Source organism: Hyla sarda, chromosome 9 (assembly GCF_029499605.1).
Source record: "Hyla sarda isolate aHylSar1 chromosome 9, aHylSar1.hap1, whole genome shotgun sequence".
Lineage (NCBI taxonomy): Eukaryota > Metazoa > Chordata > Amphibia > Anura > Hylidae > Hyla > Hyla sarda.
In genome coordinates this window covers 170,207,123-170,234,911 of record NC_079197.1, presented here as the reverse complement: position 1 = coordinate 170,234,911, position 27,789 = coordinate 170,207,123, and the positions used below count along the sequence as shown (strand labels likewise).

The window sequence follows — 27,789 nt, the reverse complement described above, 5'->3', positions numbered from 1 at the left end:
TACGCAAACAGCAAATGTCTGCTATACCTAAATGCAGCCTAAAGGTACTGTATAGACTAGCATTATTAAACAAAAAATTTACAATAAAAAAAAATAAAAAAATAAAAATCAAACTAATGTAACTTTTTAGTTTTCATTAAAAAAGTATAAAAACAACCACATTTACATTGCTAATATATATATTTATATAAAAGTACAGTTCATCAGAGCATCTGTGAACAAGCCGTCCTCTTCTGATGCTTTAAAAGGTAGGACCTCTGCGAAAACTCTTTCCCGCATCCTTTACATAAAAACGATCGGTTTACGTTGTGAATAGCTTGATGGCGTGCGACGTGAGACTGACTGGTGAATCCTTTTCCGCATTGGGGACAAACGTACGGCCTCTCTCCTGTGTGAATCCTTTTGTGACAATTGAGGGTCGATGTTTGAGAGAAACATTTTCCACATTCAGTGCAGGCATACGGCTTCTCGCCTGTGTGAGTCCTTAGATGTTTCACCAGGCATCCATTATACGGAAAACTTTTTCCACACTCTGGGCAGATGTGCTGCTGCTTCTCCTCGGCTTTAGAGTTTACAGGATTCCTCCAAAAGAAAACCTCTTTCCCGGACTTCTCTGTGAATGAGACATCACTATCGGGATCATTGCTATGGGGCATGTCTACAATATCCGTCCCATCGTAATAAACATCGATTGAAGGAATCTGTATAAAGGAATTATCCCCAACAAGCTGTTCATCAGATGAAACATCTATATAAGGATTCCCACTGAAAGAGAGGTCTTTAACTGGCCAGTTTTTCGGTGGGATATATGTAACCAGCTTCTTGGTAAATGACAGACCTTCCATGGGTCTACCATTGAAAGAGACATCTACAACAGGCGGCCTAATAGGTGATGAACCTCTGTCTGGCCCCAGGACTCCACTGATGGTGACATCTTTAACGTGATTCTTATGTAGAGGGATATCTTCAAATCTCTTATTGAGATGACTATCTATAGGTGGCCTCTCGGTAAGGAGGATGTCTTTGGTAGACATACTATCAAACAAAGTATCTATCAAAGACCTCTCGTGAAATAGACCGTCTCCATGGGAGACTTCTACAACAGGCTTCTCGTTGAGTGACCTGTCATCTATAGGCTTATTGACCGTAAGGTTTCCACTGTCTGGTACATCATTACTTTTAGAGTTTGCGAAAGACAACCCTAGATCGGAGGTATAGTCACCCTTTATTTGGGCTATTTCAGCCAACAATTTATCCTTGGCGTGAATTTTTAGATGCAGCTCGTAACTAAATTTCTTGGCGAAACATTTTTTGCATTCCTGGCAAACGTAAGGTTTCTCATCTTCATGAAGTCGTCTATGACAATTAAGGCTGGAACTCTGAGCAAAACGTCGACCACATTCGGGGCAGACATAAGGCCTTTCCCCCGTGTGCACCCTCATGTGTTTGATCAGGCAGCCATTATACAGGAAACGTTTTCCGCATTCAGGGCAGCCATGGGGTCTCTCCATTGTGTGCGCTCTTATATGTCTTTCACAGGCGGCCTTGGAGCCAAACAACTTTTCGCACTTGGTACAGGGATAAAACTCTTCTCCGGCATGCAGCCGCATGTGCATCTCAAAGTTTGTCTGTTTTATGAATAATTTTCCACACTGAGGGCAGGGGACAGGCTTGTCTCTTACGTGTATTAAAAGATGTCTATCAAGTCCGGACTTTGAATATAGGGATTTACCACAGTCGGGGCACGGCCACTGCTTATCCCCTTTGTGGGTTTTCATGTGCATATCCAGTGCTGACTTGGTGCTAAAACACTGTCCGCACTCCTGACACACCTGGATCTTCTCTTCTATGTGACGCAACAGATGTCGCTCTAAGGCAATGCTATCGCTGAAGCGTGCACCACATTCATGGCAAAACGGAATTTTCGGCTCATGAATTTTCTGATGTTCAAAAAACTTGGAGACATCTGTAAAAACCTCAGGACACACGGGGCACAAGAACTCTAAGCCAGTGACTGGGTTGTGTTCAGCTCCTTCTTCGGTGCCATCCTCTTCCTTATGCCGCCCCATGCTAGGAGATCCCGGAACAATAATTTCTTTGTGTGACGTGGTGCCGTTTTCTACTCTTTTCACATACCATACATTTAACAAGTTATTGTTTGGTGAACTCTTATTTTTGATAGTTGTGGGGTTGTCTGGGCTGACATCATCTTCAATAATCAGGTCTAAGAAAAAAAAAGAAGAAATAAAAATGTAAATATTAATATAAAACATTTTCTCTAGTTTTCTTTCGTTTTATATATTCAAAAGCCTTGCACTAAGAAACTCATGTCTGGAAAAGTTTGCTCAAAAGTGACCGATCACACTAAACACTATTGTGCAGATTGCATCTTTCTATTTATTGGAATGCAGCCATTTTGTTGATAAGTTAATGAGGTTGTATGGGGATCAGAAATGTTATCACCTCTTTCGCTCCACAGTGTTCCACTTTCACCCTCGGCACATTTCAGAAACATACAAGATGAGAGGGGTTTATACTCATTTAGGGTCATTGCGTGGAGGCAAAACTATGCCAACACGCAATGTCTAATAGTTGGACAATGTTGCTGCAACATCATGCAGATACTGGGCATCATGGGGAGATTTATCAAAACCCGTCCAGAGGAAAAGATGCCGAGTTGCCCATAGCAACCAATCAGATCGCTTCTTTCATTTTTAACAAGGCCTCTGCAAAATGAAAGAAGCGATCTGATTGGTTGCTATGGGCAACTTTTCCTTTGCACAGGTTTTGATAAATCCCCCCCCACCCCCCATGTGTGGGTGTGATTTTGCCCACACGCAATAATTGTGACTTGGTAACAGCCCCCTCTCGTCTTGGAAGGTACACTTCAAAGAGGGCAAGAATAGAGTGCTGAGGAGCAGATGAGAGAATACTGCTCCCCAAACAAATTGCTAAAATCATAAAAATAAATAATTTATCTGAAGTTTTTTTTTTTTTTGTGATATACAGTGGTCCCTCAAGTTACAAGACTTGGTGCAAATGCCAGTGTACACCCCCCCTCCCCCAGAAGTTATGTATTCTTGTCCTTTCCTCCGTGGTGTTGTCCCCGGCCCCTTTGCAGTCTCCCCTCCCCCCTCCCCTTTGGGGATAATACATGACACATTCCATTAGCCCAGGAAGCTTGATGCAGCCTCGCAATTCAAGCCAAGACTCCTGAGCTGAATGAGTAACGTATTGGGGCGAGCCAAGAGCTGAAGGGATGAAAAAATACAACTTCTGGGGTGAGGGAGGGAGACAATGGAAATCACAGAAATGGAAATATAATTACATAACAAAACTACTTTGGGTATGGGATTATTTGCCTATAATGTTATCACTTTGGTATACCCCATTATGGATCACAGTGTTTCCACAGACTTTTTCCAATAACTCTATATATCCTAGCTTCATAGACCACTGTGAGGGTGATCTAGATTTAGGCACTGTGAGAAGGTGAAGGGTATGGTGGTTGATGGGCGATAAGTGTCCCTGAGGCTCCTGGCCTTGGTGAAGTAAGAGCCGGTATTTATTCAGCGTCTGTGCTGCGATGCAGACTGACACTGTGGCCGTAGTATGGCCGGGACGGCTCTTACCGGGAATGACCAAGTACAGCGTGGGGGTCATTCCTCACAATCCAGGCCGGCTTTTGTTGGCCTTAAAGGGGTACTCCGGCGCTTAGACATCTTATCCCCTATCCAAAGTATAGGGGATAAGATGCCTGATCGCGGGGGTCCCGCCGCTGGGGACCCCCGTTATCTTGCACCCCACACCCTGTTTATAATCAGTCCCCAGAGCGTGTTCACTCTGGGTCTGATTATCGGTGATCACAGAGTGGGCGGCGTGTGACATCACGCCTCCTCCCCCATGTGACGTCACGCTCCGTCCCTCAATGCAAGCCTACTGGAGGGGGCGTGACAGCTGTCACACCCCCTCCCATAGGATTGCACTGAGGGGGGTGGAGCGTGATGTCACACGGGGCGGAGCTGTGATGTCACACGCCGCCAGCCCCGTGATCGACAGTAATCAGACCTGGAGCGAACACGCTCCGGGGACTGATTATAAATGGGGTGCCTCGTGCAAGATCACGTGCCTCGTGCAAATCTCCTTTGGATAGGGGATAAGATGTCTAAGCGCCGGAGTACCCCTTTAAAGCTAGGCTGCCTCACCAGCTGCGGGGGATTTGCTAGTTGCAGCTCACTGTGCCAGAGGAAGCTGTGTGTGGAGTTCTTCCCTGTGGTAGCTCCAAGAGTGGAAGCTGCTGGACAGCCTAGCTGGAGGCCCGGAAAAGACTTGCTTGATACCGCATGGCATGAACTCAGGTGTGAACAAACACCTAAGGATTACAGGTGGACTTTTGTTACGTTTTTCTTTGTTCTACGTTTAAAGACTGTTTGCCATGTGCCGTGTGTGAATAAAACACTGAACTTTGATTTGGAAAGCGCTGTCTGCACCTGCACCTGTCTGCAAGAGCGAGTCGTCACAGCACGTACACAGGGATGAAAGTGAATGTTCTGTAAAGATAATGCCCCAATATTCAGAGGATAACATTTTCATGCAGTGTATGTGAATAATTGTATTCCCCGATGCGCTTGTACAGATGATAGAATCTTCTGGAACCATCAACTGGGCAGAGGGTCTAAATATGTCTGGAGCTTCAAATGCGTTTGTTTTCAGCATGTGACGGTCGCGGAGGTGCGGCTATATAATGAACCTATGACAGCTGATGGGTTCATAGTCACCTTGCTTACCATGACCAATTCCATTGAGCGTCTTCGACTCCTCGGGCTGAGGGTGAACATCCTTAGGTGGATCACTGTGTGGTATAATCTGTTTATCATCTGTAAGATGGAAGAAAAACAATACAAAGATCTATTTCTATATCAAATAAATGCACATTAAAGTACATGGGAAGAAATAAATGGTTTTCAAATCAACTGGTGCCAGAAAGTTAAACAATTTTACTTCTATTTAATAATCTTAATCCTTCCAGTACTTATCAGCTGCTAGATGCTCTAGAGCAGTCATCTCCAACCTGCAGACCTCCAGATGTTGCAAAACTACAACTCCCAGCATGCCAGGACAGCCAAAGGCCAAAGGCTGTCCGGGCATGCTGGGAGTTGTAGTTTTGCAACATCTGGAGGTCCACAGGTTGGAGACCGCTGCTCTAGAGGAAGTCATGCAGGTTTTCCGGTCAGACACGCTGCTCTCTACTGCCACCTCTGTCTGTGTCAGGAACTGTCTAGAGCAGGAGAGGTTTTCTATTGCTCTGGAAAGTTCCTTACACGGACAGAGGTGGCATCAGAGAGCACTGTGTCTCACTTGAAAGACTACATGACTTTGTTCAGGACAAACAGCAGCTAATAAGTACTAAAAAGCTTAATATTGTGAAATAGAAATCATTTTACAGATCTGCATAACCTTCTGGCACCAGAGTACCCCTTTAATATTGAAGGCCTTTCCTTAGGACAGCCCATTAATATGAGATGTTTGGAGGTCAGACTCCTGGCACCGATCAGGTGATTGAAGAGACTGCAGTGATCAGGCACGTGCCGCAGCCTCTTATCTTAGATATGACCTGTACCTGGTATTGCAGTTCATCCCATTCACCTATTGCAATACCAGGTACAGCCACTAGCATTACTTCCATGGCCTCTACAGTCAGCTGATCAGTAGGGGAAGCAGGACCCCCACTAATCTAATAATGATGGCCTAACCTTAGAATAGGCCTTCACTATTAAAGTCCCATCAAGTGCAGATGTTTGGAAGAGGATTATGAGTGTGTACATACAGTGGTCCCTCAAGTTACAATATTAATCGGTTCCAGGACGACCATTGTCTGTTGAAACCATTGTATGTTGAGACCAGAGCCAAAGTCTGTCCGGGCATGCTGGGAGTTGTAGTTTTGCAACAGCTGGAGGCACCCTGGTTGGGAAACACTGGTCTATGTAGCGGGCAGGAGCTTCTTCAGGGTCCTGTACAGTACATGCAATGTCCTAAAAATTTAAAATGGAGCCGTCCTCACCTGGTGTCCCAAGGAGCAGCTAACTGTGGTACAGGTAAAGAGTACAGAACATGTAATACCTCCCTGTACTGTAGGGGGCACTACCAGACACCAGTCAGTGCATACACTTCAGTAATACAGGTAAAGAGTACAGAACATGTAATACCTCCCTGTACTGTAGGGGGCACTACCAGACACCAGTCAGTGCATACACTTCAGTAATACAGGTAAAGAGTACAGAACATGTAATTCCTCCCTGTACTGTAGGGGGCGCTACCAGACACCAGTCAGTGCATACACTTCAGTAATACAGGTAAAGAGTAAAGAACATGTAATACCTCCCTGTACTGTAGGGGGCGCTACCAGACACCAGTCAGTGCATGCACATACATGGGGTTTTACCAATGAATGTCCATTCTGATTGGTCGGTTCTTTCAGCAATTGACACGTTTCACAGATCTAGACTGTCCGTACATTGTATGTCGGGTCTGGTTTCAACTTACAATGGTCCAGAATAGACCATTGTATGTTGAAACTATTGTATGTTGAGGCCATTGTAAGTTGAGGGATCACTGTATTTTATTGTCAGTGTATATAGGTCCCAGGGCGAGGTCTATACCAACTCCCTTTAGAACCTCCCTGACATACAATAATGAAGGTTTCGCATATTGGAGAGGAGTAACTGAAGTACTGTATGTAACCCCCCCCCCAAAAAAAAAATCAAAAAAAAAATCAATGACTCGCACTTACCCCCCACACCGATTTTCTCATCTTTATATGTCACCGATCTCTGTTTTTGCCACTCGGTCGTGAGAGGTGTTTCTGGTTCCACATAGACACAGTCTTCACAAGTGAAAAGTAAATAAATAATTCATTAAAATTACAATTTCTTTAAAAGCAGTGTTTCCCAGCCAGGGTGCCTCCAAATATTGCAAAACTAGAACTCTCAGGAGTTGTCGTTTTGCAACAGCTGAAGGCACCCTGGTTGGGAAACACTGTTGGAAACATAAGACATTGAGATCAGTAAACATGGTGTATTACAATGTGCACATAGGTGCAAGGACTCCAAAGCCCTTTTAGTGACGTTCTCATACTAGGTCTAGAGGCGATGCCTTTTTCCCTGCCCTGTACACTGTTCTACAGGTACAAAGATGCGAGCATGAAAACAGCTGTTCTTACACAATTTTGTGGCGCTAAAAACGAAAAGAATATAAAAAAATGTTTATATTGGCTCCAGTTTCCATGATATAAGCAACCAACTAATGAAGTAAGGTTCATAAAATGAATGATGCAACTCACACCATAGATTCCATAGTCAGTATTGGTGACCAATAGAAAACCACTAAGCAAACCAAAATTATGTAATATTAGCTGATATTACGTCACCAAATTCTACAAAAGTCAAATTTTTGCCCCATATCCGGTTTTCGAACTGGAATGAGAACGGCAGCATACCACGATTTTCATTCCGGTCAGAAAACTGGACGCCGAGCAAAAATGAGCCGACCGGAGTCCCTATGGGGGACATTTATCAAGGTTTGCTTATGTATTCCTTTTTTTAGTTATTTTTTCCTTACAATTTTTTTTTTTGCTTACGAGCGATTTATTTATCAACTGGTTTCATCCTGCTGATAAATTTGTTGCATGTAAGCTATTTTTTTTCTCTTTGGTAGTGGTTTTTTCTGCTCCATGTTGGAGCTGGAGTAAATTTGGTACAATTTTTTTCACGTGATGCAACTTTTTTGTGACTTTCGCACTTGATACATTTCTGACCACTGCAAGTCAAAAATCACTTTTTACTTTGGTAAGCAGGTTTTTTTTGCTTAGGACACTGCACAATCAAAAAGTCGTACAAAAAAATAGAGTAGTCGTACATGCGACTTTTTTGTGACAATTTTAAGCAAAAAAAACAACCCAAAAAAAAAAAACACTACTAAATGCTTTGATAAACGTCCCCTTTGTGACTCCGGTCGGCTCATTCAAATTATGGGAAGGGGGCAGAGTCCCCGTAGTTAGTAAACGCAGTGTGAACACACCCTTAACTTGCCAAACAACAGATACTGTGACTTTTATGGAATTTGGTGACGTAATATCAGCTAATATTACATAATTTTGGTTTGCTTAGTGGTTTTCTATTGGTCACCAATACTGACTATGTAATCTATGGTGTTAGTTGAATCATTCATTTTATAAACCTTATTCCATTAGTTGGTTGCTTATATCATGGAAACTAGAGCCAATAAAAAAAATTTTTTATGTTATTTTCGTTTTTAGCACCACAAAATTACGCAAGAACAGCTGTTTTCATGCTCGCAACGTTTTACCTGTAAAACAGTCTTATTTGCCTATTACCTGTAGTTGGAAAATGTCCACTGCATTAAAAATAGAGCCAACTTACAAAATGTAATTATTATATTTGAATTCAGCATTTTAAATTAATTAAGAAATGGCACATTTCCTTTCTGCAAAAATAAATAAAAATTTGTAGAACAGTGTAATTTTTCATGTTCGGTGTTAGGGGTAAGACTATGGTGATCAAGACACAGACATCCAATCTAGTCTACTTACCAGACGAGCTGTCATCATCCTCCTCATCGTAATCGTCATCCTCTTCCTCCTCATCTGCCTCTGTTGTTTCTCTTTCTTGTTGAGCAGTTGTCTCATCCTCAGACTCCACATATACACAATCTATACAAACCACAAAACACTGTTCATTACACTGCAGTTTATTATAGAAGTGATGACAATCGAAAAGACAGACTGAATAGACAACAAACACAAAACAGGAGAGCGCTCCATAGCGTAAAACCACCTATAGGTAATCCACCAAGTATACAAGGAACTCTTCTTACCATACGTGGTTGTGTGGACACAACAATGGTCAGGGTGAGTGAGTAATGTCTAGTCTGCAGCCTCCCAGACCGAATGGACAATGGCAAGCAGTGACTTCGCGGGACGGAACGGGGGTACAACGGCGCTGACCAGGATGGACACGTCAGGTAAGATGAAGAAGGTTCATTGGATAAAATGCGGCGTGTTTCGCCGCGCAAGCAGTTTCATTAGGAGCTTGTGTCAGGTAAGATGAAGAAGGTTTATTGGATAAAAATGCAACTCGTTTCACCGCGCAAGCAGTTTCATCAGGTTTCGTCAGGCGCTTGCATCAGTTAAGATGAAGAAGGTTTATTGGATAAAAATGCGGCACGTTTCCCCGCGCAAGCGGTTTCATCAGGCGCTTGCGTCAGGTAAGATGAAGAAGGTTTATTGGATAAAAATGCAACGCGTTTCACCACGCAAGCAGTTTCATCAGGTTTCGTCAGGCGCTTGCGTCAGTTAAGATGAAGGTTTATTGGATAAAAATGCGGCGCATTTCCCTGCGCAAGCGGTTTCATCAGGCGCTTGCGTCAGGTAAGATGAAGAAGGTTTATTGGATAAAAATGCGGCGCATTTCCCTGCGCAAGCGGTTTCATCAGGCGCTTGCGTCAGGTAAGATGAAGAAGGTTTATTGGATAAAAATGCAGCACGTTTCCCCACGCAAGCGGTTTCATCAGGCGCTTGTGTCAGGTAAGATGAAGAAGGTTTATTGGACAAAAATGCAAAGCGTTTCACCACGCAAGCAGATTCACCAGGTTTCGTCAGGCGCTTGCGTCAGTTAAGATGAAGGTTTATTGGATAAAAATGCGGCGCGTTTTCCTGCGCAAGCGGTTTCATCAGGCGCTTGCGTCAGGTAAGATGAAGAAGGTTTATTGGATAAAAATGCGGCGCGTTTCCCTGCGCAAGCGGTTTCATCAGGCGCTTGCGTCAGGTAAGATGAAGAAGGTTTATTGGATAAAAATGCGGCGCGTTTCACCGCGCAAGCGCGGTGAAACGCGACGCATTTTTATCCAATAAACCTTCTTCATCTTACTTCACGTGTCCATCCTGGTCCCGTTGTCCATCCTGGCCCCGTTGTACCCGTTCCATCGCGCAAAGTCGCTGCTTGCCATTGAATAGACAACAAGTCATGAGAACATCACACAATAAAGTAAGTAACGTAAATAAATAAGTTGTCTAATTTTAGGATTTTTATAACATTATAGCAGCGGTGAAATCCATAGTGAATCTGTAACAACCCCATAGGTAACACAGTTGGATTTTGCTGCAAATTTGCAGGGAGATCCACATCAGAAAATATATTTTCTTGCTGCTAAGCGTTGAACGCTGCAGCTTTGAATTTACTACTGGACAAAAAATAAACAAACATGTGGTAATGCAACAATACAATACTCCTCCATAGGAATGGGTTTTGATTTGTTGTATTTTGTCCACCCTGGGTCTATATCCCTATAAGTAACACCTTATTCCATTCTACAGTGATCGTATAACCAAGGTGGTTCCTGCACAGTTTAAAGGGGTATTCCAGGAAAATACTTTGTTTTTTATACATCAACTGGTTCCAGAAAGTTAAACAGATTTGTAAATTACTTCTATTAAAAAATCTTAATCCTTTCAGTACTTATGAGCTTCTGAAGTTAAGGTTGTTCTTTTCTGTCTAAGTAATCTCTGATGACACGTGTCTCGAGAACCGCCCAGTTTAGAAGCAAATCCCCATAGCAAACCTCTTCTAAACTGGGCGGTTCCCGAGACACGTGTCATCAGAGATTACTTAGACAGAAAAGAACAACCTAAACTTCAGAAGCTCATAAGTACTGAAAGGATTGAGATTTTTTAATAGAAGTAATTTACAAATCTGTTTAACTTTCTGGAGCCAGTTGATATATAAAAAAAAAGTTTTTTCCTGGATAACCCCTTTAAGCATTGTCGTCTTCGCACAGAGCTGCGTCCCTCACACTCTGCTTTACTTCAGGTAATGACAATACTCCAGGGCTCATATACACACATATACAAAAATCACACTCAATACCTCCATTCAACATCTACTGACAAATTACAAAAACGTAAGATTTTTCTTACAAACAATGGCGCATTATGGCCCTAACCTGAGAGGCTGTCATCTTCTGAAGGATCGCCGGTATAAGATTCCCCTTCATCTTCTATCTCTGAATCAGAATCGATTTCCACGTAAATGCAGTCTGTAAATACACAAGAAAAATATCAAGCCACTGGACTAAAGTTAGAACATTAAAAGGGGTTATCCAGAAAAAAAACTTTTTTTCATATATCAACTGGTTCGAGAAAGTTAAACAGATTTGTAAATGACTTCTATTAAAAAATCTTAATCCTTTCAGTACTTATGAGCTGCTGAAGTTGAGTTGTTCTCTTCTGCCTAAGTGCTCTCTGATGACACCTGTCTCTGGAACTGTCCAGAGTAGAAGCAAATCCCCATAGCAAACCTCTTCTACTCTGTGCAGTTCCCGAAACATGGAGAGATGTCAGCAGAGAGCACTGTTGCCAGACAGAAAAGAACAACTCAACTTCAGCAGCTGACAATTATTGGAAGGATTAAGATTTTTTAATAGAAGTAATTTACAAATCCGTTTAACTTTCTGGAGCCAGTTTTATATATATACTAGCCGAGTACACGGCGTTGCCCGGTTTTCCTTCCTAATCTTTATTGGGGAGGAAAATAAACAACGGAGGAAGCTTTTGACTTCATATCCCGTCCTCATATATTGTTGTCATATCCCAACCCCAGATCCCGACCTCCTATCCCGTCCTCCTTTCCCGACCTCCTATCCCCACCACCTATCCCCACCACCTATCCCGACCTCCTATCCCGACCTCCTATCCCGACCTCCTATCCCGACCAGTAATATGTGACCAGGTATTGAAATATCTCCAGCCGTACGGAAGTTGTGTGGGAACATACATTTCCCATTGATTTGCATGGGACTTTAAACAAAAACCCCGACCCTCACAAATGGGGGTAGTTAAGGGTTAAATTAACTATCCTATATTTTAAGTGGACATATAAGTAACATGTGACCAAGTATTATCAAAATATCTCCAGCCGTTTGGAAGTTATGCGGTAACATATATTTCCCATAGACTTGTATAGGACTTTAAACATAAACTCCGCCCCTGGCAAATGGGGGTGAGTAAGGGTTAAATCACCTATCCTATGTTTGTTGTTGACATATAAGTAACATGTGACCAAGTTTCATGTTAATATCTTTAGCCGTTTGGAAGTTTTTGTGGAACATACACACATACATACACACACACTTGACACACAAGTTTTCACCTAGAATACCCCTTTAAAGAGGTACTAAAAATAATATCTATCCACAGGAGGTGGCTTACATTTTCACCGAATTCAGTTTTTAAACTGGACTGAAAACCATGATCTGGGATACTTTTCAGTCTGGTTTAAAAAATAGATATAGTGGGAAAGTGGTTCTATGGTTCACTCCATTCATCTCATTGAAATAAATGGGGTACAGCATGAGGCAGTTTTGAAATTTCTCCTGCTGTATGCCCCAAACATGGTGACAATGCAGCTTAACAGCAGAATTTCTGTGCAGAATCCGGCTGAAAAAATTCAGTTTTTCAATGGGACTCTGCTGCAGAGTGCACACATACTACTGTGGAAATACTGAATCCGGCCTCCACAGAAAGAATTGATCTATCAATTATTTATGTGGAATCTGCTTAGGTGATGCATTGCAGTCTATGATGACGCATCATGTCCTAGCGCTGGCATATTCCGTCCCTGTTCCCATTTAAACATACTCTGTATCTTTTTTCAGCAAGTAAAAATCTTTTTTGTAATATCCGTAGTGTGAATGGGCTCTTATTACAAACATGAGGACACATCAGACCAGCAGGTTTCATTCCAGATACCATCTTTAGTCCCAAGAATACAAGAACATTATATTTTCACAATTTATGGTTACAAACCTGATTCGTCATCATCATTCAACACTTCTGGGAGTTGAGATAGGATGTCGGAATTTATTATGAAGTAGGCTGTGGATAAAAAGAGCAGCAATGAGAATTCATATGAAGAAAAGAGGGAACCTTTACCATATATACTCGAGTATAAAGCCAACCCCAATATAAGCCGAGGCCCCTAATTTTACCCCAAAAACCCAGGAAAAGTTATTGACTCGACTATAAGCCTAGGGTGGGAAATACATCATCCACCCATGTAATCATCCAGACCCCCGTCATCATCCCCCCCTTTATCGTCACCGCCTGTCAATCCCTTAATCAGTGGTCTTCAACCTGTGGACCTCCAGATGTTGCAAAACTACAACTCCCAGCATGCCCGGAAGGTTGAAGACCACTGCGGCCTTTGTCATCATCCAGCCCCCCCCCCCTTTTGTTTTGTACTCATCTCCCCTCGGCGGGAAGTTAGAGTGAGCTGGTCCGGGCCATCTATGCTACTAGTGCTGGGTGGTATACCGTTTCATACCGAATACCGACATTTTTTTCCTGCACGATATGAATTAAAAACGCTTGTCCTTAAGGGGTTAAATAAAATAAATATACACATACAGACACACAAATACATCTTGGGGGAGATTTATGAAAACCTGTCTAGAGGGAAGGTTGCTGAGTCGCCCATAGCAACCAATCTGATCGCATTTTTGGAAAGGCCTCTGAAAAATGAAAGAAGCGATCTGATTGGTTGCTATGGGCAACTGGACAACTTTTCCTCTGCACAGGTTTTGGTAAATCTCCCCCTATATATGTATGTATATATAGATATATAAATATTACAATAATCTTGCAGTTTCTATTAGGGATCGACCGATATCGTTTTTTAGGGCCGATACCGATAATCGGTGCAGGTTAGGGCCGATAGCCGATAATTTATACCGATATTCCGGTATAAGTTATCGGCTATTTATCCCCCCGCGACACCGCTGCAGATCATTGATTTAAAGCGGGCGCTTTAAATCAATGCACTGCAGTGGCTTTTGCGGTGCCATAGACCGCAGCCACCACCCGCTCCTCTCCCCCTGCCTGTCCGGGGGTCCTGAGACCTATCACCACCACTGCTCCCTCCACCGCCGCCGCACCGCACCCGCGACCGACCCCATTGCCTCCCCCATCCCCGGTTTTATAATTACCAGTTCCCGGGGTCAACTCCACATCTGGCTCCGGTGGCGTCCTCCTGAACTGTCACTGTGCGCACTGACGGTGACGACATGTTGGGCACGTCACGTCACTCGTCATTGCGCACAGCGTAATGCAGGACGCAGCAGGAGCAAGAAGTAGCATGGGCTCCGGGAACAGGTAATTATAAACCCGGGGATGGGGGAGGCAATGGGGCCGGGGCGGTGGGGGGGTGCGACGCGGTGTGGTGGGGAGGGGGGGCGTTCGCGGTGCGGTGGGGGCGGTGCATTATCGGCTTATCAACAAGGTAATTGCCGATAATGCCCAAAATCGTGATTATCGGCCATACCGATAATCGTCGATCCCTAGTTTCTATTCTGCCCACTAGAGCAATAACTAAGCTGCCTATTCTGTACAGACCATTTCCCAGCAGTCTCCTCCTTATCACAGGATTACAGTGAAAGGTGACACCAGTATATAGATAACAGAGATATACACAACAGCTGTTGCTCACAGATAAGGCCCTTTTTGGCCTAAAAGAGTACCTGCCACCATCTCCATTGCTTTATATTATGCTGCTGGTATGTTACCCTTGTCATTACCTGAAAAGGTCATTTTTTTAATGACATGGTATTAGAAAGTTGTTTCTAATACATTAATTAACAACATATAAAAAGTTTTTGTGATGACAGGTACTCTTTATAGGGGTACTCGGCCCCTAGACATCTTATCCCCATCACGCCCCCTCCAATAGACTTGCATTACGGGGGCAGGGCCGTGACGTCATGATCCTCTGGCCCCAGTCATTAGGCACAGAGTGAAGCTTGCTCCGTGCACCAGATGACAGAGGGTGCTGCAGGAGAGGTCGCGGGGGTCCCGCCGCTGGGACCCCCGCGATCAGACATCTTATCCCCTATCCTTTGCATAGAGGATAAGATGTCTAGGGGCAGAGTACCCCTTTAAGGACCATGCCAATTTTTACTTTTGCACTTTTGTTTGTTTGACCAAAAAAGCACAATTTTGGACTTTGGTATTTTTTTATTTGTACGCCATCGACCGTGTGTTTTAGCTAACCTAATATTTTCATAATTCGGACATTTATGCATGCGGCGATACCACATATGTTTATTTTTAATTACATTATATAATAAAAAAAATGGGAAATGGAGGGGATTCAAACTTATTACGGGAGGGGGTTATTCACATTTTTATTTTTTTGACACTTAACTTTTTTTTTTACCATGCAATCTTTTGATTGCATACACTGTTCAATACAATGCCATAGCATAGCATTGATCAGTGTTATCAGTGCCCTGCATGGCTGGCTGGGAGCAGCAGAGGACCTATCAGGCGGTGAGGAGGCAGGTAAGGGCTCTCCCGCTGTCCTCTCAGCTGATTGGGACATTGCAATTTCATCGCGATGGTCCCGATCAGCTCAGCTGAGCTGCCGGGATCGTTTCACTTTCATTTTAGACGCAATAAACTTTGATCACGGCGTCTAAAGGTTTAATGATGGGCATCAACCGATAGGTGATGCCCAGCATTAACCTTCGGTCCTGGCTGCTGATAGCAGTCAGGACCCACCAGGTTTGAAGCATGCTCAACTCAGTTTAAAGGTCACAGAGCACACTCAGACACCTTTCCCATTCAAGCCAATGGGACATCTTCAGTCTATGTTGTCAATGTCCATGAGTCCTGCTGTAAAGCATATCTCTAAATGCTGTAAAAGGGGTGCTCCGGTGAAGTTATGAAAAATAAAAATCCCCAAAAGCCACCACAATACCTGTGTGTGTCCCCTGTATTTAACCATGTGGTTTTGGCATCTCTTGTGGCCCCTGTAGTTTCCTTAATTTTCTTTTTCCTTGCTTGCAGCCCAGACTGCAACTCCCAGAAGTCAGTGCAGCTCTGTGTAATGGCTGCCAGCTAATTGCTTTTACTATTTGTGCGCATAATGTGTTGTTGTAAACACAGTGAGCAGCAACCAGCAATAAATCATGCTATGCTCTGAAATGGCAGCAGTCAGTGATTAGATCTACAGCAGGAAAAGAGCAGAGTTATGTGCTGAGTTGTGACTAAGAATCTTCACTGGTTTTCTCTGCTGACACACAGGGAGGGGATGTGTTCCTGTGAAGCCAGAAATTACGTGGTGTTTGTCTTGCAGGAGGGTGGGGGCTAGTCTCAGTGAAGAGTTTGCACAAAGACAAGCAAGATCTAAATATGATCTTTTTCTCTCACTCCCTGCATGTAAGTGACAGCTGAAAGAGGGAAACTGCCCAATATAGCTAAGAAATTATAATTAGACAAATAAATAGGTTGGTAAGAGGGAAGGATGGGCTATGGGTTTAGTTCCCCAGGGTACCCCTTTAAAAAAAAATCAGGCAAGATGGCTGCCTCCATAATAATGTACAAAAAATGAAATAAAATGAACTTATAATTAGAACATAGTAATATGAATCTGTTTCAGTATCTAATCAGGAAAAAAAATTATAACTTAGGTGCCACATATCCTTTAAGACCACCCCTGCCTATATGTGCCACTAAGACATGTAAAGATATAAAAGAGGTATTAAGAGCCTGCTCTATGCATGGCTCGGGTTCTCAGACTTGATCTATCCTTGTATTACCTGGACAGCCAGTCATCTGAATGACAGCCATGTTACATGTGATGCAGCATAATGCATGGCTTGGATCAGCTTTTTCTGAAAACACCTACATCTAGAGATGAGCGAACTTACAGTAAATTCGATTCGTCACGAACTTCTCAGTTCGGCGGTTGCTGACTTTTCCTGCATAAATTAGTTCAGCTGTCAGGTGTTCCGGTGGGCTGGAAAAGGTGGATACAGTCCTAGGAAAGAGTCTCCTAGGAATGTATCCACCTTTTCCAGCCCACGGGAGCACCTGAAAGCTGAACTAATTTATGCAGGAAAAGTCATCAACTGCCGAGCCGAGAAGTTTGTGACGAATCGAATTTAGTGTAAGTTCGCTCATCTCTACCTACATCGATCGGGTGAGGACCGAATAACACAGTTCTTGTAAAGTTACATTTATTCACTGGTTATTTTATTGATATAGTTCATAAGGTTCAAAAAAAGACAAGAGTCCATCAAGTTCAACCTAGAACCCTACTGTGTTGATCCAGAGAAAGGCAAACAAAGGCTGATGCCAACTGCCCCATAAGAGAGAAAAAATTCCTTTCCGACTCAAATATGGCATCAGAATAAATCCCTGGATCAACATTCTATCCACGTAGATCTAGTATACACAACCTGTAATGCTAGAAAAAACATCCAGGCCCTCCTTGAAGATGTTTATTGAGTCAGACATCACATCATGGGGCAGAGAGTTCCATAGTCTCACTGCTCTTACAGTAAAGAATCTCTGTCTGTGATGATGGTGAAACCTTCTTTCCTCTAGACGTAAAGGATGCCCCCTTGTCATGGTTACCGGTATAAAAAGATCACTAGAAAGATCTCTGTACTGTCCATTCATATATTAAGTGCATATCTGTCTTGGTCCTGTAATCCACCCACTAAATGAGAAGTGTCCATGCGAAGACAAAGAAAATAGAAGGCACTCACGGTTCAGTTGTCGTGCAGGATTCTTTATTTCATGTGCTTAAAAAGTCCATATGCGGGACGCCAAAGCGGGATCAGGCAGGTGCCACGGCACCTGCCTGATCCCGCTTTGGCGTCCCGCATATGGACTTTTTAAGCACATGAAATAAAGAATCCTGCACGACAACTGGACCGTGAGTGCCTTCTATTTCCTTTGTCTTCACATGGATATTTGTACCTGCTTTCTCAGAAAGAGCACCACTGAATTTGTGCTTTAACCCCTTAAGGACGCAGGACGTAAATGTACGTCCTGGTGAGGTGGTACTTAACGCACCAGGACGTACATTTACGTCCTAAGCATAACCACGGGCATCGGAGCGATGCCCGTGTCATGCGCGGCTGATCCCGGCTGCTAATCGCAGCCAGGGACCCGCCGGCAATGGCCGACGCCCGCGATCTCGCGGGCGTCCGCCATTAACCCCTCAGGTGCCGGGATCAATACAGATCCCGGCATCTGCGGCAGTTCGCGATTTAAATGAACGATCGGATCGCCCGCAGCGCTGCTGCGGGGATCCGATCATTCATAACGCCGCACGGAGGTCCCCTCTCCTTCCTCCGTGCGGCTCCCGGCGTCTCCTGCTCTGGTCTGTGATCGAGCAGACCAGAGCAGGAGATGACCGATAATACTGATCTGTTCTATGTCCCATACATAGAACAGATCAGTATTAGCAATCATGGTATTGCTATGAATAGTCCCCTATGGGGACTATTCAAGTGTAAGAAAAAATGTAAAAAAATTTAAAAGTAAAAAAAAAATGTGAAAAATCCCCTCCCCCAATAAAAAGTAAAAACGTCTGTTTTTTCCTATTTTACCCCCAAAAAGCGTAAAAAACATTTTTTAGACATATTTGGTATCGCCGCGTGCGTAAATGTCCGAACTATTAAAATCAAATGTTAATGATCCCGTACGGTGAACGGCGTGAACGAAAAAAAAAAAAAAGTCCAAAATTCCTACTTTTTTAATACATTTTATTAAAAAAAAAAAATTATAAAAAATGTATTAAAAGTTTTTTTATATGCAAATGTGGTATCAAAAAAAGTACAGATCATGGCGCAAAAAATGAGCCCCCATACCGCCACTTATACGGAAAAATAAAAAAGTTAGAGGTCATCAAAATAAAGGGATTATAAACGTACTAATTTGGTTAAAAAGTTTGTGATTTTTTTTAAGCGCAACAATAATATAAAAGTATATAATAATGGGTATCATTTTAATCGTATTGACCCTCAGAATAAAGAACACATGTCATTTTTACCATAAATTGTACGGCGTGAAAACAAAACCTTTCAAAATTAGCAAATTTGCGTTTTTCATTTTAATTTCCCGACAAAAATAGTGTTTTTTGGTTGCGCCATACATTTTATGATATAATGAGTGATATCATTACAAAGGACAACTGGTCGCGCAAAAAACAAGCCCTCATACTAGTCTGTGGATGAAAATATAAAAGAGTTATGATTTTTAGAAGGCGAGGAGGAAAAAATGAAAACGTAAAAATTTAATTGTCTGAGTCCTTAAGGCCAAAATGGGCTGAGTCCTTAAGGGGTTAAACCTGTGTTACCGTACTCCCACTACCCGTCTCACCAGCTGGCAATAGCAGTGCAGCTCCATAGCAGCAATCAATGCCAATCCAGCCCTCTACTCATTGTAAATGAGAAGTGCCCTTGCATGGCAACACAGCACTGCGGGGTCAGAAAAGAGCTGGTACTGAAGAAAAGCAATGGTGCTGCACACTGAGCCATTAAGAACAAGAGGAATCTACTGGTAGATATATGTGGAACAGTGACCCCATAAGATAAAAAACTTAAAGGGTAACTCTCATCAAAAAAACTTTTGATATATTATAGATTAATGTATGAAGAATAACTTTCCAATAGCATGTTATAAAAAAATATGCTTCTTTCTATTTAATTTTCCACTTTGAAAAAATGACCACTAGGGGTCTCCCTACCAGTCCTTTTCTATAGATTTCAGACTCATGCAGGAGTCCTAAATCTCAGACTGCAGCTGGGACACAGACAAACTCACCACTGCTCACTGCCAGTTAGCAGTGCTGAGCTTGTCTGTGTCCCAGCTGCAGTCTGAGATTTAGGACTCCTGCATGAGTCTGAAATCTATAGAAAAGGACTGGTAGGGAGACCCCTAGTGGTCATTTTTTCAAAGTGGAAAATTAAATAGAAAGAAGCATATTTTTTTATAACATGCTATTGGAAAGTTATTCTGCATACATTAATCTATAATATATCAAAAGTTTTTTTTGATGAGAGGTACCCTTTAAAACCAAAAAAATCTCACTTTCACGGACTGATCCTCAACATTTCCCTTGATATTTTACCTATGGGAATCTCCCCATCATACAGTTCCTGGTCCTTCACACACGGCTCTTTTCCTCGTTCAATCTTGGATATTAATTCTGGCTTCAAGTAAACACTACCTAAAATAATTGGAGAGGTTGGTTGAGAACACACAGATCATTATAGACAGATGTAATCAAACACACGGTACTTATAGGACAACTTTGAAGTAATGGTAATGACATTATTTTGCATATTACAGTGTTGTCTATTCATAGGGCTCAAATCTTAAACGGGTATTCTGATATCAGTAAAAATATTTTTAAATAAGACTATCACCTAAACACAGACGACTTGCTACTATAGTGTTATCACGAATTTTACCGGATTCACAACGCTTTTTCTTGATTCACCCTTGAGAGGAAGTTGTGTAGTCCTCTCATTGTCAGTGTGGTGTTGTCTCAGAAGCTCTCTGGCTCCTCCTCCTCTCCTGACAGGAAGGTATATAGTCCTTTTATTGTCAGTGTGGTGCTGTCTTAGCAACTCCCCAACTCCACCCTTTCTACTGACAAGAAGTTGTGTAGTTCTTTTATTGTCAGTGTGGTGTTGTCTCAGCAGCTTCCTAACTCCTCCCTCTCTCCTGACAGAAAGTTATGAGGTCCTTTCATTGTCAGTCTGGTTTTGTCTTAGCAACTTCCTGGCTCCTCCCTCTCTCCTGACAGGAAGTTGTGTAGTCCTTTTATTGTCAGTGTGGTGTTGTGTCAGCAGCTCCCTGACTCCTCCCTCTCCTGACAAAGTTATGTGGTCCTTTCATTGTCAGTCTGGTGTTGTCTCAGCAGCTCCCCGACTCCTTCCTCTCTCATGACAGAAAGTCGAGTAGTCCTTTCATTGTCAGTGTGGTGTTGTCTCAGCAGCTCCCCGACTCTTTCCTCTCTCCTGACAGAAAGTCGAGTAGTCCCTTCATTGTCAGTCTGGTGTTGTGTCAGCAGCTCCACAGCTCCTCCCTCCCTCCTGACAGGAAGTTGTTATGTCCTCTGATTGTCCATGTAGTGTTGTCTCAACCTAATCTGGTCACATCTAGTATTTGTTCTCAGGACAGAAACCGCAATAAATTTAGAAAGATGGAATATAGTTGATAACCGATTAGCGATTAAAGGAAATCTGCAGTAAAATAAACTTATCCTGTGGATAGGGGATAAGTGTCTGATCGCTGGGGTCCTAACAGGAGGCATGCCAGTGTAGTGCCTGATGCTGCGGCCAACACACCTCCTCCATGCAGCATTCTCCGTGCATCCCCGCCTCTCCCATAGAGCTGTATGGGGGGGGGGGGGGCGTCCCGTCCGTCAAGCTCGATGACACGCGCATTAGCCGGCGTACGGCAATGCCAGGGCCCCATTCGGGAGATCGTGGGGGGTCCCAGTAGTCGGACCCTCAGCAATCAGACAGATACGTTTATTTCACTCCACTTGTCCTTTAACTACGCAGCGGAACTTATGGTGACCCTGGTCTCACCTAGGGAGGACACCGCCTTGTAATTCTCCATCATCACTTCCTTGTAAAGGCTCTTCTCCTCCTCTCCCAGGTAGCGCCATTCCTCTTCAGAAAAATAAACCGCAATATCCTCAAAATCCTTAACGCCTACATCCTGCGACAGAGAAGACAGAATAACGTTTACATTTGAAATAACATTTTATTTTATTGTTCTAGTTTATTTCACGAGTGTTTCCCAACCAGGATGCCTTCAGCTGTTGCAAAACTACAACTCCCAGCATGCCCGGACAGCCTTTGGCTGTCCGGGCATGCTGGGAGTTGTAGTTTTGCAACAGCTGAAGGCACTCGGGATGGGAAACACTGGCGAGTTTAAATAAGGCTCAAACAACAGCCATCTGTATATTCTAATAGATAAATGTATTCGTTACAATATTCAAAGGATTTCCACTATTCTTTCCTTTTGCTTCTGGGTTTTTGGGTTATGTGAACCTTCAGCTACAGACGCCGGTTAGATTTGTCCAGGCAAATAATACCGCTACCGTCGTGCCATAACTAGCGGAGACTATGAGACAAGGACAGAACTACTCACCATCACTCAGCACCGGACCCCTGCACCGGAAACTCCAATTCTCTGAAAAAGAGAAGATGATAGGTGTGATAGTGATTGCACGTAAAGTCTTAGAATTATATAGGTTAGCCAGGATTACAGAAACAGAGCTATTTTCTACCAAAAATTGCGCCATACCTGTACTCAGGTTGTGTGTAGTATTATAAATAGTCTCCATTTACTTCAATGGAACTGAGCTGCAATACCGCACACAACCTGAGGATAAGGGTGGTGCTGTTTTTGGAAGAAATCGAAGAATGGAAGAAAAATTATCCCCAATTCACAGAACAGGGGAGAACTAGCTGATTGGAGAAGGTCTGACCACTGGAACACCTACCGCTCTTACACAGTAAAGTGAAGACATGCCAAGAGTTGTAGTTTTGCAGCAGCAGTGTACCTAAAGGTTTAAGCAACTTGTGTCAGGTCACAGATACAGTTAGAAGTTGTGATCAGTGAGGTCTTAGCACCCAGACCCCCATTAATCACTCCTGACATGGCTGCCAGACCCCCCCCCCCCAATCACAACTCCTGACATGGCTGTCGGACCCCACCAATCACAACTCCTGACATGACTGTCGGACCCCACTGAACACAACTCCTGACATGACTACCGGACCCCACTGAACACAACTTCTAGCATCACTGTCGGACCCCACCGATCACAACTCCTGACATGACTGTCGGACCCCACTAATCACAACTTCTGACATTACTACCGGACCCCACCGATCACAACTCCTGACATTACTACCGGACCCCACTGATCACAACTCCTGACATTACTACCGGACCCCACTGATCACAACTCCTGACATTACTGCCGGACCCCACCAATCACAACTCTTGACATTACTACCAGACCCCACCGATCACAACTCCTGACATTACTACCGGACCCCACCGATCACAACTCCTGACATTACTACCGGACCTCACTGATCACAACTCCTGACATTACTGCCGGACTCCACCAATCACAACTCCTGACATTACTGCCGGACCTCACCAATCACAACTCCTGACATTACTACCGGACCTCACCAATCACAACTCCTGACATTACTACCGGACCCCACCAATCACAACTCCTGACATTACTACCGGACCCCACTGATCACAACTCCTGACATTACTGCCGGACCTCACCAATCACAACTCGTGACATTACTACCGGACCCCACTGATCACAACTCGTGACATTACTACCGGACCCCCACCAATCACAACTCCTGACATTACTACCGGACCTCACCAATCACAACTCCTGACATTACTACCGGACCTCACCAATCACAACTCCTGACATTACTACCGGACCCCCACCAATCACAACTCCTGACATTACTACCGGACCTCACCAATCACAACTCCTGACATTACTACCGGACCTCACCAATCACAACTCCTGACATTACTACCGGACCCCCACCAATTACAACTCCTGACATGGCTGTCGGACCCCACCAATCACAACTCCTGACATGACTGTCGGACCCCACTGAACACAACTCCTGACATGACTACCGGACCCCACTGAACACAACTTCTAGCATCACTGTCGGACCCCACCGATCACAACTCCTGACATGACTGTCGGACCCCACCGATCACAACTCCTGACATTACTACCGGACCCCACTAATCACAACTCCTGACATTACTACCGGACCCCACTAATCACAACTCTTGACATTACTACCAGACCCCACCGATCACAACTCCTGACATTACTGCCGCACCCCACCAATCACAACTCCTGACAATACTACCGGACCCCACCGATCACAACTCCTGACATTACTACCGGACTCCACCGATCACAACTCCTGACATTACTACCAGACCCCACTAATCACAACTCCTGACATTACTACCGGACCCCACCGATCACAACTCGTGACATTACTACCGGACCCCACTGATCACAACTCGTGACATTACTACCGGACCCCACTGATCACAACTCGTGACATTACTACCGGTCCCCACCGATCACAACTCCTGACATTACTACCGGACCTCACCAATCACAACTCCTGACATTACTACCGGACCCCACCGATCACAACTCCTGACATTACTACCGGACCTCACCAATCACAACTCCTGACATTACTGCCGGACCCCACTGATCACAACTCCTGACATTACTACCGGACCTCACCAATCACAACTCCTGACATTACTACCGGACCCCACCAATCACAACTCCTGACATTACTACCGGACTCCACTGATCACAACTCCTGACATTACTACCGGACCCCCACCAATCACAACTCCTGACATTACTACCGGACTCCACTGATCACAACTCCTGACATTACTACCGGACCCCCACCAATCACAACTCCTGACATTACTACCGGACTCCACTGATCACAACTCCTGACATTACTACCGGACCCCCACCAATCACAACTCCTGACATTACTACCGGACTCCACCAATCACAACTCCTGACATTACTACCGGACCTCACCAATCACAACTCGTGACATTACTACCGGACCCCCACCAATCACAACTCCTGACATTACTACCGGACCCCACTAATCACAACTCCTGACATTACTACCGGACCCCACCGATCACAACTCCTGACATTACTACCGGACTCCACCAATCACAACTCCTGACATTACTACCGGACCTCACCAATCACAACTCCTGACATTACTACAGGACCCCCACTGATCACAACTCCTGACATTACTACCGGACCTAACTGATCACAACTCCTGACATGGCTGCATGATTTCACTGATCACAACTCCTGACATTACTACCGGACCCCACTGATCACAACTCCTGACATTACTACCGGACCCCACCAATCACAACTCCTGACATTACTACCGGACCCCACCGATCACAACTCCTGACATTACTACCGGACTCCACCAATCACAACTCCTGACATTACTACCGGACCCCACCGATCACAACTCCTGACATTACTACCGGACCTCACCAATCACAACTCCTGACATTACTACCGGACCTAACTGATCACAACTCCTGACATGGCTGCATGATTTCACTGATCACAACTCCTGACATTACTACCGGACCTAACTGATCACAACTCCTGACATTACTACCGGACCTCACCAATCACAACTCCTGACATTACTACCGGACCCCACCGATCACAACTCCTGACATGACTGTCGGACCCCACCAATCACAACTCTTGACATTACTACCAGACCCCACCGATCACAACTCCTGACATTACTACCGGACCCCACCGATCACAACTCCTGACATGACTGTCGGACCCCACTAATCACAACTCCTGACATTACTACCAGACCCCACCGATCACAACTCCTGACATGACTGCCGGACCCCACTGATCACAACTCCTGACATGGCTGCATGATTTCACCGATCACAACTCCTGACATTACTACCGGACCTAACTGATCACAACTCCTGACATTACTGCCGGACCTCACCAATCACAACTCCTGACATTACTACCGGACCTAACTGATCACAACTCCTGACATTACTACCGGACCCCCACCAATCACAACTCCTGACATTACTACCGGACCCCACTGATCACAACTCCTGACATTACTACCGGACCCCACCAATCACAACTCCTGACATTACTACCGGACCCCACCGATCACAACTCCTGACATTACTACCGGACTCCACCAATCACAACTCCTGACATTACTACCGGACCCCACCGATCACAACTCCTGACATTACTACCGGACCTCACCAATCACAACTCCTGACATTACTACCGGACCTAACTGATCACAACTCCTGACATGGCTGCATGATTTCACTGATCACAACTCCTGACATTACTACCGGACCTAACTGATCACAACTCCTGACATTACTACCGGACCTCACCAATCACAACTCCTGACATTACTACCGGACCCCACCGATCACAACTCCTGACATGACTGTCGGACCCCACCAATCACAACTCTTGACATTACTACCAGACCCCACCGATCACAACTCCTGACATTACTACCGGACCCCACCGATCACAACTCCTGACATGACTGTCGGACCCCACTAATCACAACTCCTGACATTACTACCAGACCCCACCGATCACAACTCCTGACATGACTGCCGGACCCCACTGATCACAACTCCTGACATGGCTGCATGATTTCACCGATCACAACTCCTGACATTACTACCGGACCTAACTGATCACAACTCCTGACATTACTGCCGGACCTCACCAATCACAACTCCTGACATTACTACCGGACCTAACTGATCACAACTCCTGACATTACTACCGGACCCCCACCAATCACAACTCCTGACATTACTACCGGACCTCACCAATCACAACTCCTGACATTACTACCGGACCTCACCAATCACAACTCCTGACATGACTATCGGACCCCTGAGGTTGTCTCAAGGTTTACTACACTTTAAAGAAGAGTTATTGCAAACAGCTTTGCTTTAAAAATAACTGATCGTTTTGTGTCCTCAGCTCCTACGCAGAACTATGTATCCCCATAGATACAGATTAGAACCACTCCTATATGGTCCAGGGCAGGAACCATATTCCTATCATCACTACTACTTAGTATGTATACATGAGGTCTGTCACCATGAAGACACATAGCTCCGCACAGGAACTGCGTACACGAAATGGAAGAACTCGTGTTATCAGGACTATCTGCAGAGTTGCACTGGAAAAAATACATTGGTTATAAGGGGGCGTACATCCCTGCTGGTTTTGGCGAACTACAACTCCCAGCATCCAGGGGCAGGCAGCAATGTTCCTAGAAAGAAATGGAGCAAGAATTTATTAACAGAACAAGCTGTATGAAATGTGAGAACTACAAGTACCAGCATGGAGTGTATTAGAGACCCCGTCCATTTAAGCGTTCCCCCCCATACAATAGAGGGGGTGTGACTGGACGCTGTTCACACTGGGGAGCGCACACACGGACAGCTTCCCTGCACACGATCACACACAAATCATCGCACACAAATCGGGCCATACCTTGCTGCTGCCACCAAACACAACGTCACGTGACACCGGGGCCTCCCGGTTGGCTCAGCGATGTGTGACGACATTGCGCGTCGCTACGATCTCTGGGAAACGTAGTTGGCGTCGCCTGGAGACGTCATGGTTAGAGGACCGCCTGGACTACACTTCCCAGAAGGCCCGGCCGAGGGAGCGATCACATGACTTACAGGAGCCAATTACTGTGGAGGATTTTAGTTCTGGGCGGTTGCTCTGTGTTTGGTCAATGCTACAATATTTAGCGGGCTGTGGGAGCTTTGATGATGTCATGATCATGTGATCAGTCACTTGTGGGAGCGGTCGGGCGCCAGTCTGAGCGGTAGTGAAGGATTGTGAGAGGATCTCCTCATGGCCAATGTCTCCTTCATATGACTAAGGCAGCGTTCACTATGTGTTTATGAAATACTCCACAGCTATAACAAATTGCTGACATACACCATGGCGAACTCATGACACGTCCATTGGAGCAAACATCAAGTGACTAAGGCAGTGTTCACACTGCATTTATAGAGTACTTTACAGCTAGAATAAGATGGTGACGTATACCATGGCGTACTGCAGCCCCACTCACTTCAATAGCCAGAATGTAGTCGCAAGTAAACGTGTTAAAGAGAACCTGTCATCAAACCATGTTTTCTAAACTAACTCAGATTATATTCCCTAATTACTCCTAACACTCCTCCTGCCCTTGAATAAAATT

General features: G+C 44.4%; 1 protein-coding gene across 4 annotated transcripts; it reads right to left on the bottom strand.

Moving 5' to 3' along the window:
- Nucleotides 1-118: 118 nt before the first annotated feature.
- Nucleotides 119-27,320, bottom strand: LOC130290617 (zinc finger protein 300-like). 4 transcript variants are annotated; one of them, XM_056538480.1, is made up of 10 exons: nt 26,909-27,050; nt 22,031-22,072; nt 21,463-21,595; nt 19,992-20,090; nt 12,878-12,946; nt 11,017-11,109; nt 8,609-8,728; nt 6,791-6,883; nt 4,779-4,877; nt 119-2,224 (listed from the first exon to the last, which is right to left on the bottom strand). In XM_056538480.1, exons 2-10 carry the CDS (start codon nt 22,031-22,033, stop codon nt 204-206), a joined length of 2,730 nt encoding a protein of 909 aa, XP_056394455.1. In that variant the 5' UTR covers nt 22,034-22,072; nt 26,909-27,050; the 3' UTR covers nt 119-203. The 4 variants fall into 4 exon arrangements, with proteins under 4 accessions (XP_056394455.1, XP_056394456.1, XP_056394454.1 ...); XM_056538481.1 differs by lacking the exon at nt 26,909-27,050 and adding an exon at nt 22,386-22,506; XM_056538479.1 differs by lacking the exon at nt 26,909-27,050 and adding an exon at nt 27,066-27,320 and having other exon boundaries at nt 120-2,224.
- Between the last annotated feature and the right edge of the window lie 469 nt (nt 27,321-27,789).

Bases quoted from the DNA above. Each gene is read 5' to 3' on its own strand.
- LOC130290617 (XM_056538479.1), bottom strand. The intron at 20,091-21,462 runs GTGAGACCAGGG...CAATTATTTTAG, and splicing joins CAAGGCGGTGTCCTCCCTAG to GTAGTGTTTACTTGAAGCCA. The intron at 4,878-6,790 runs GTAAGTGCGAGT...TCCATCTTACAG, and splicing joins TGAGAAAATCGGTGTGGGGG to ATGATAAACAGATTATACCA.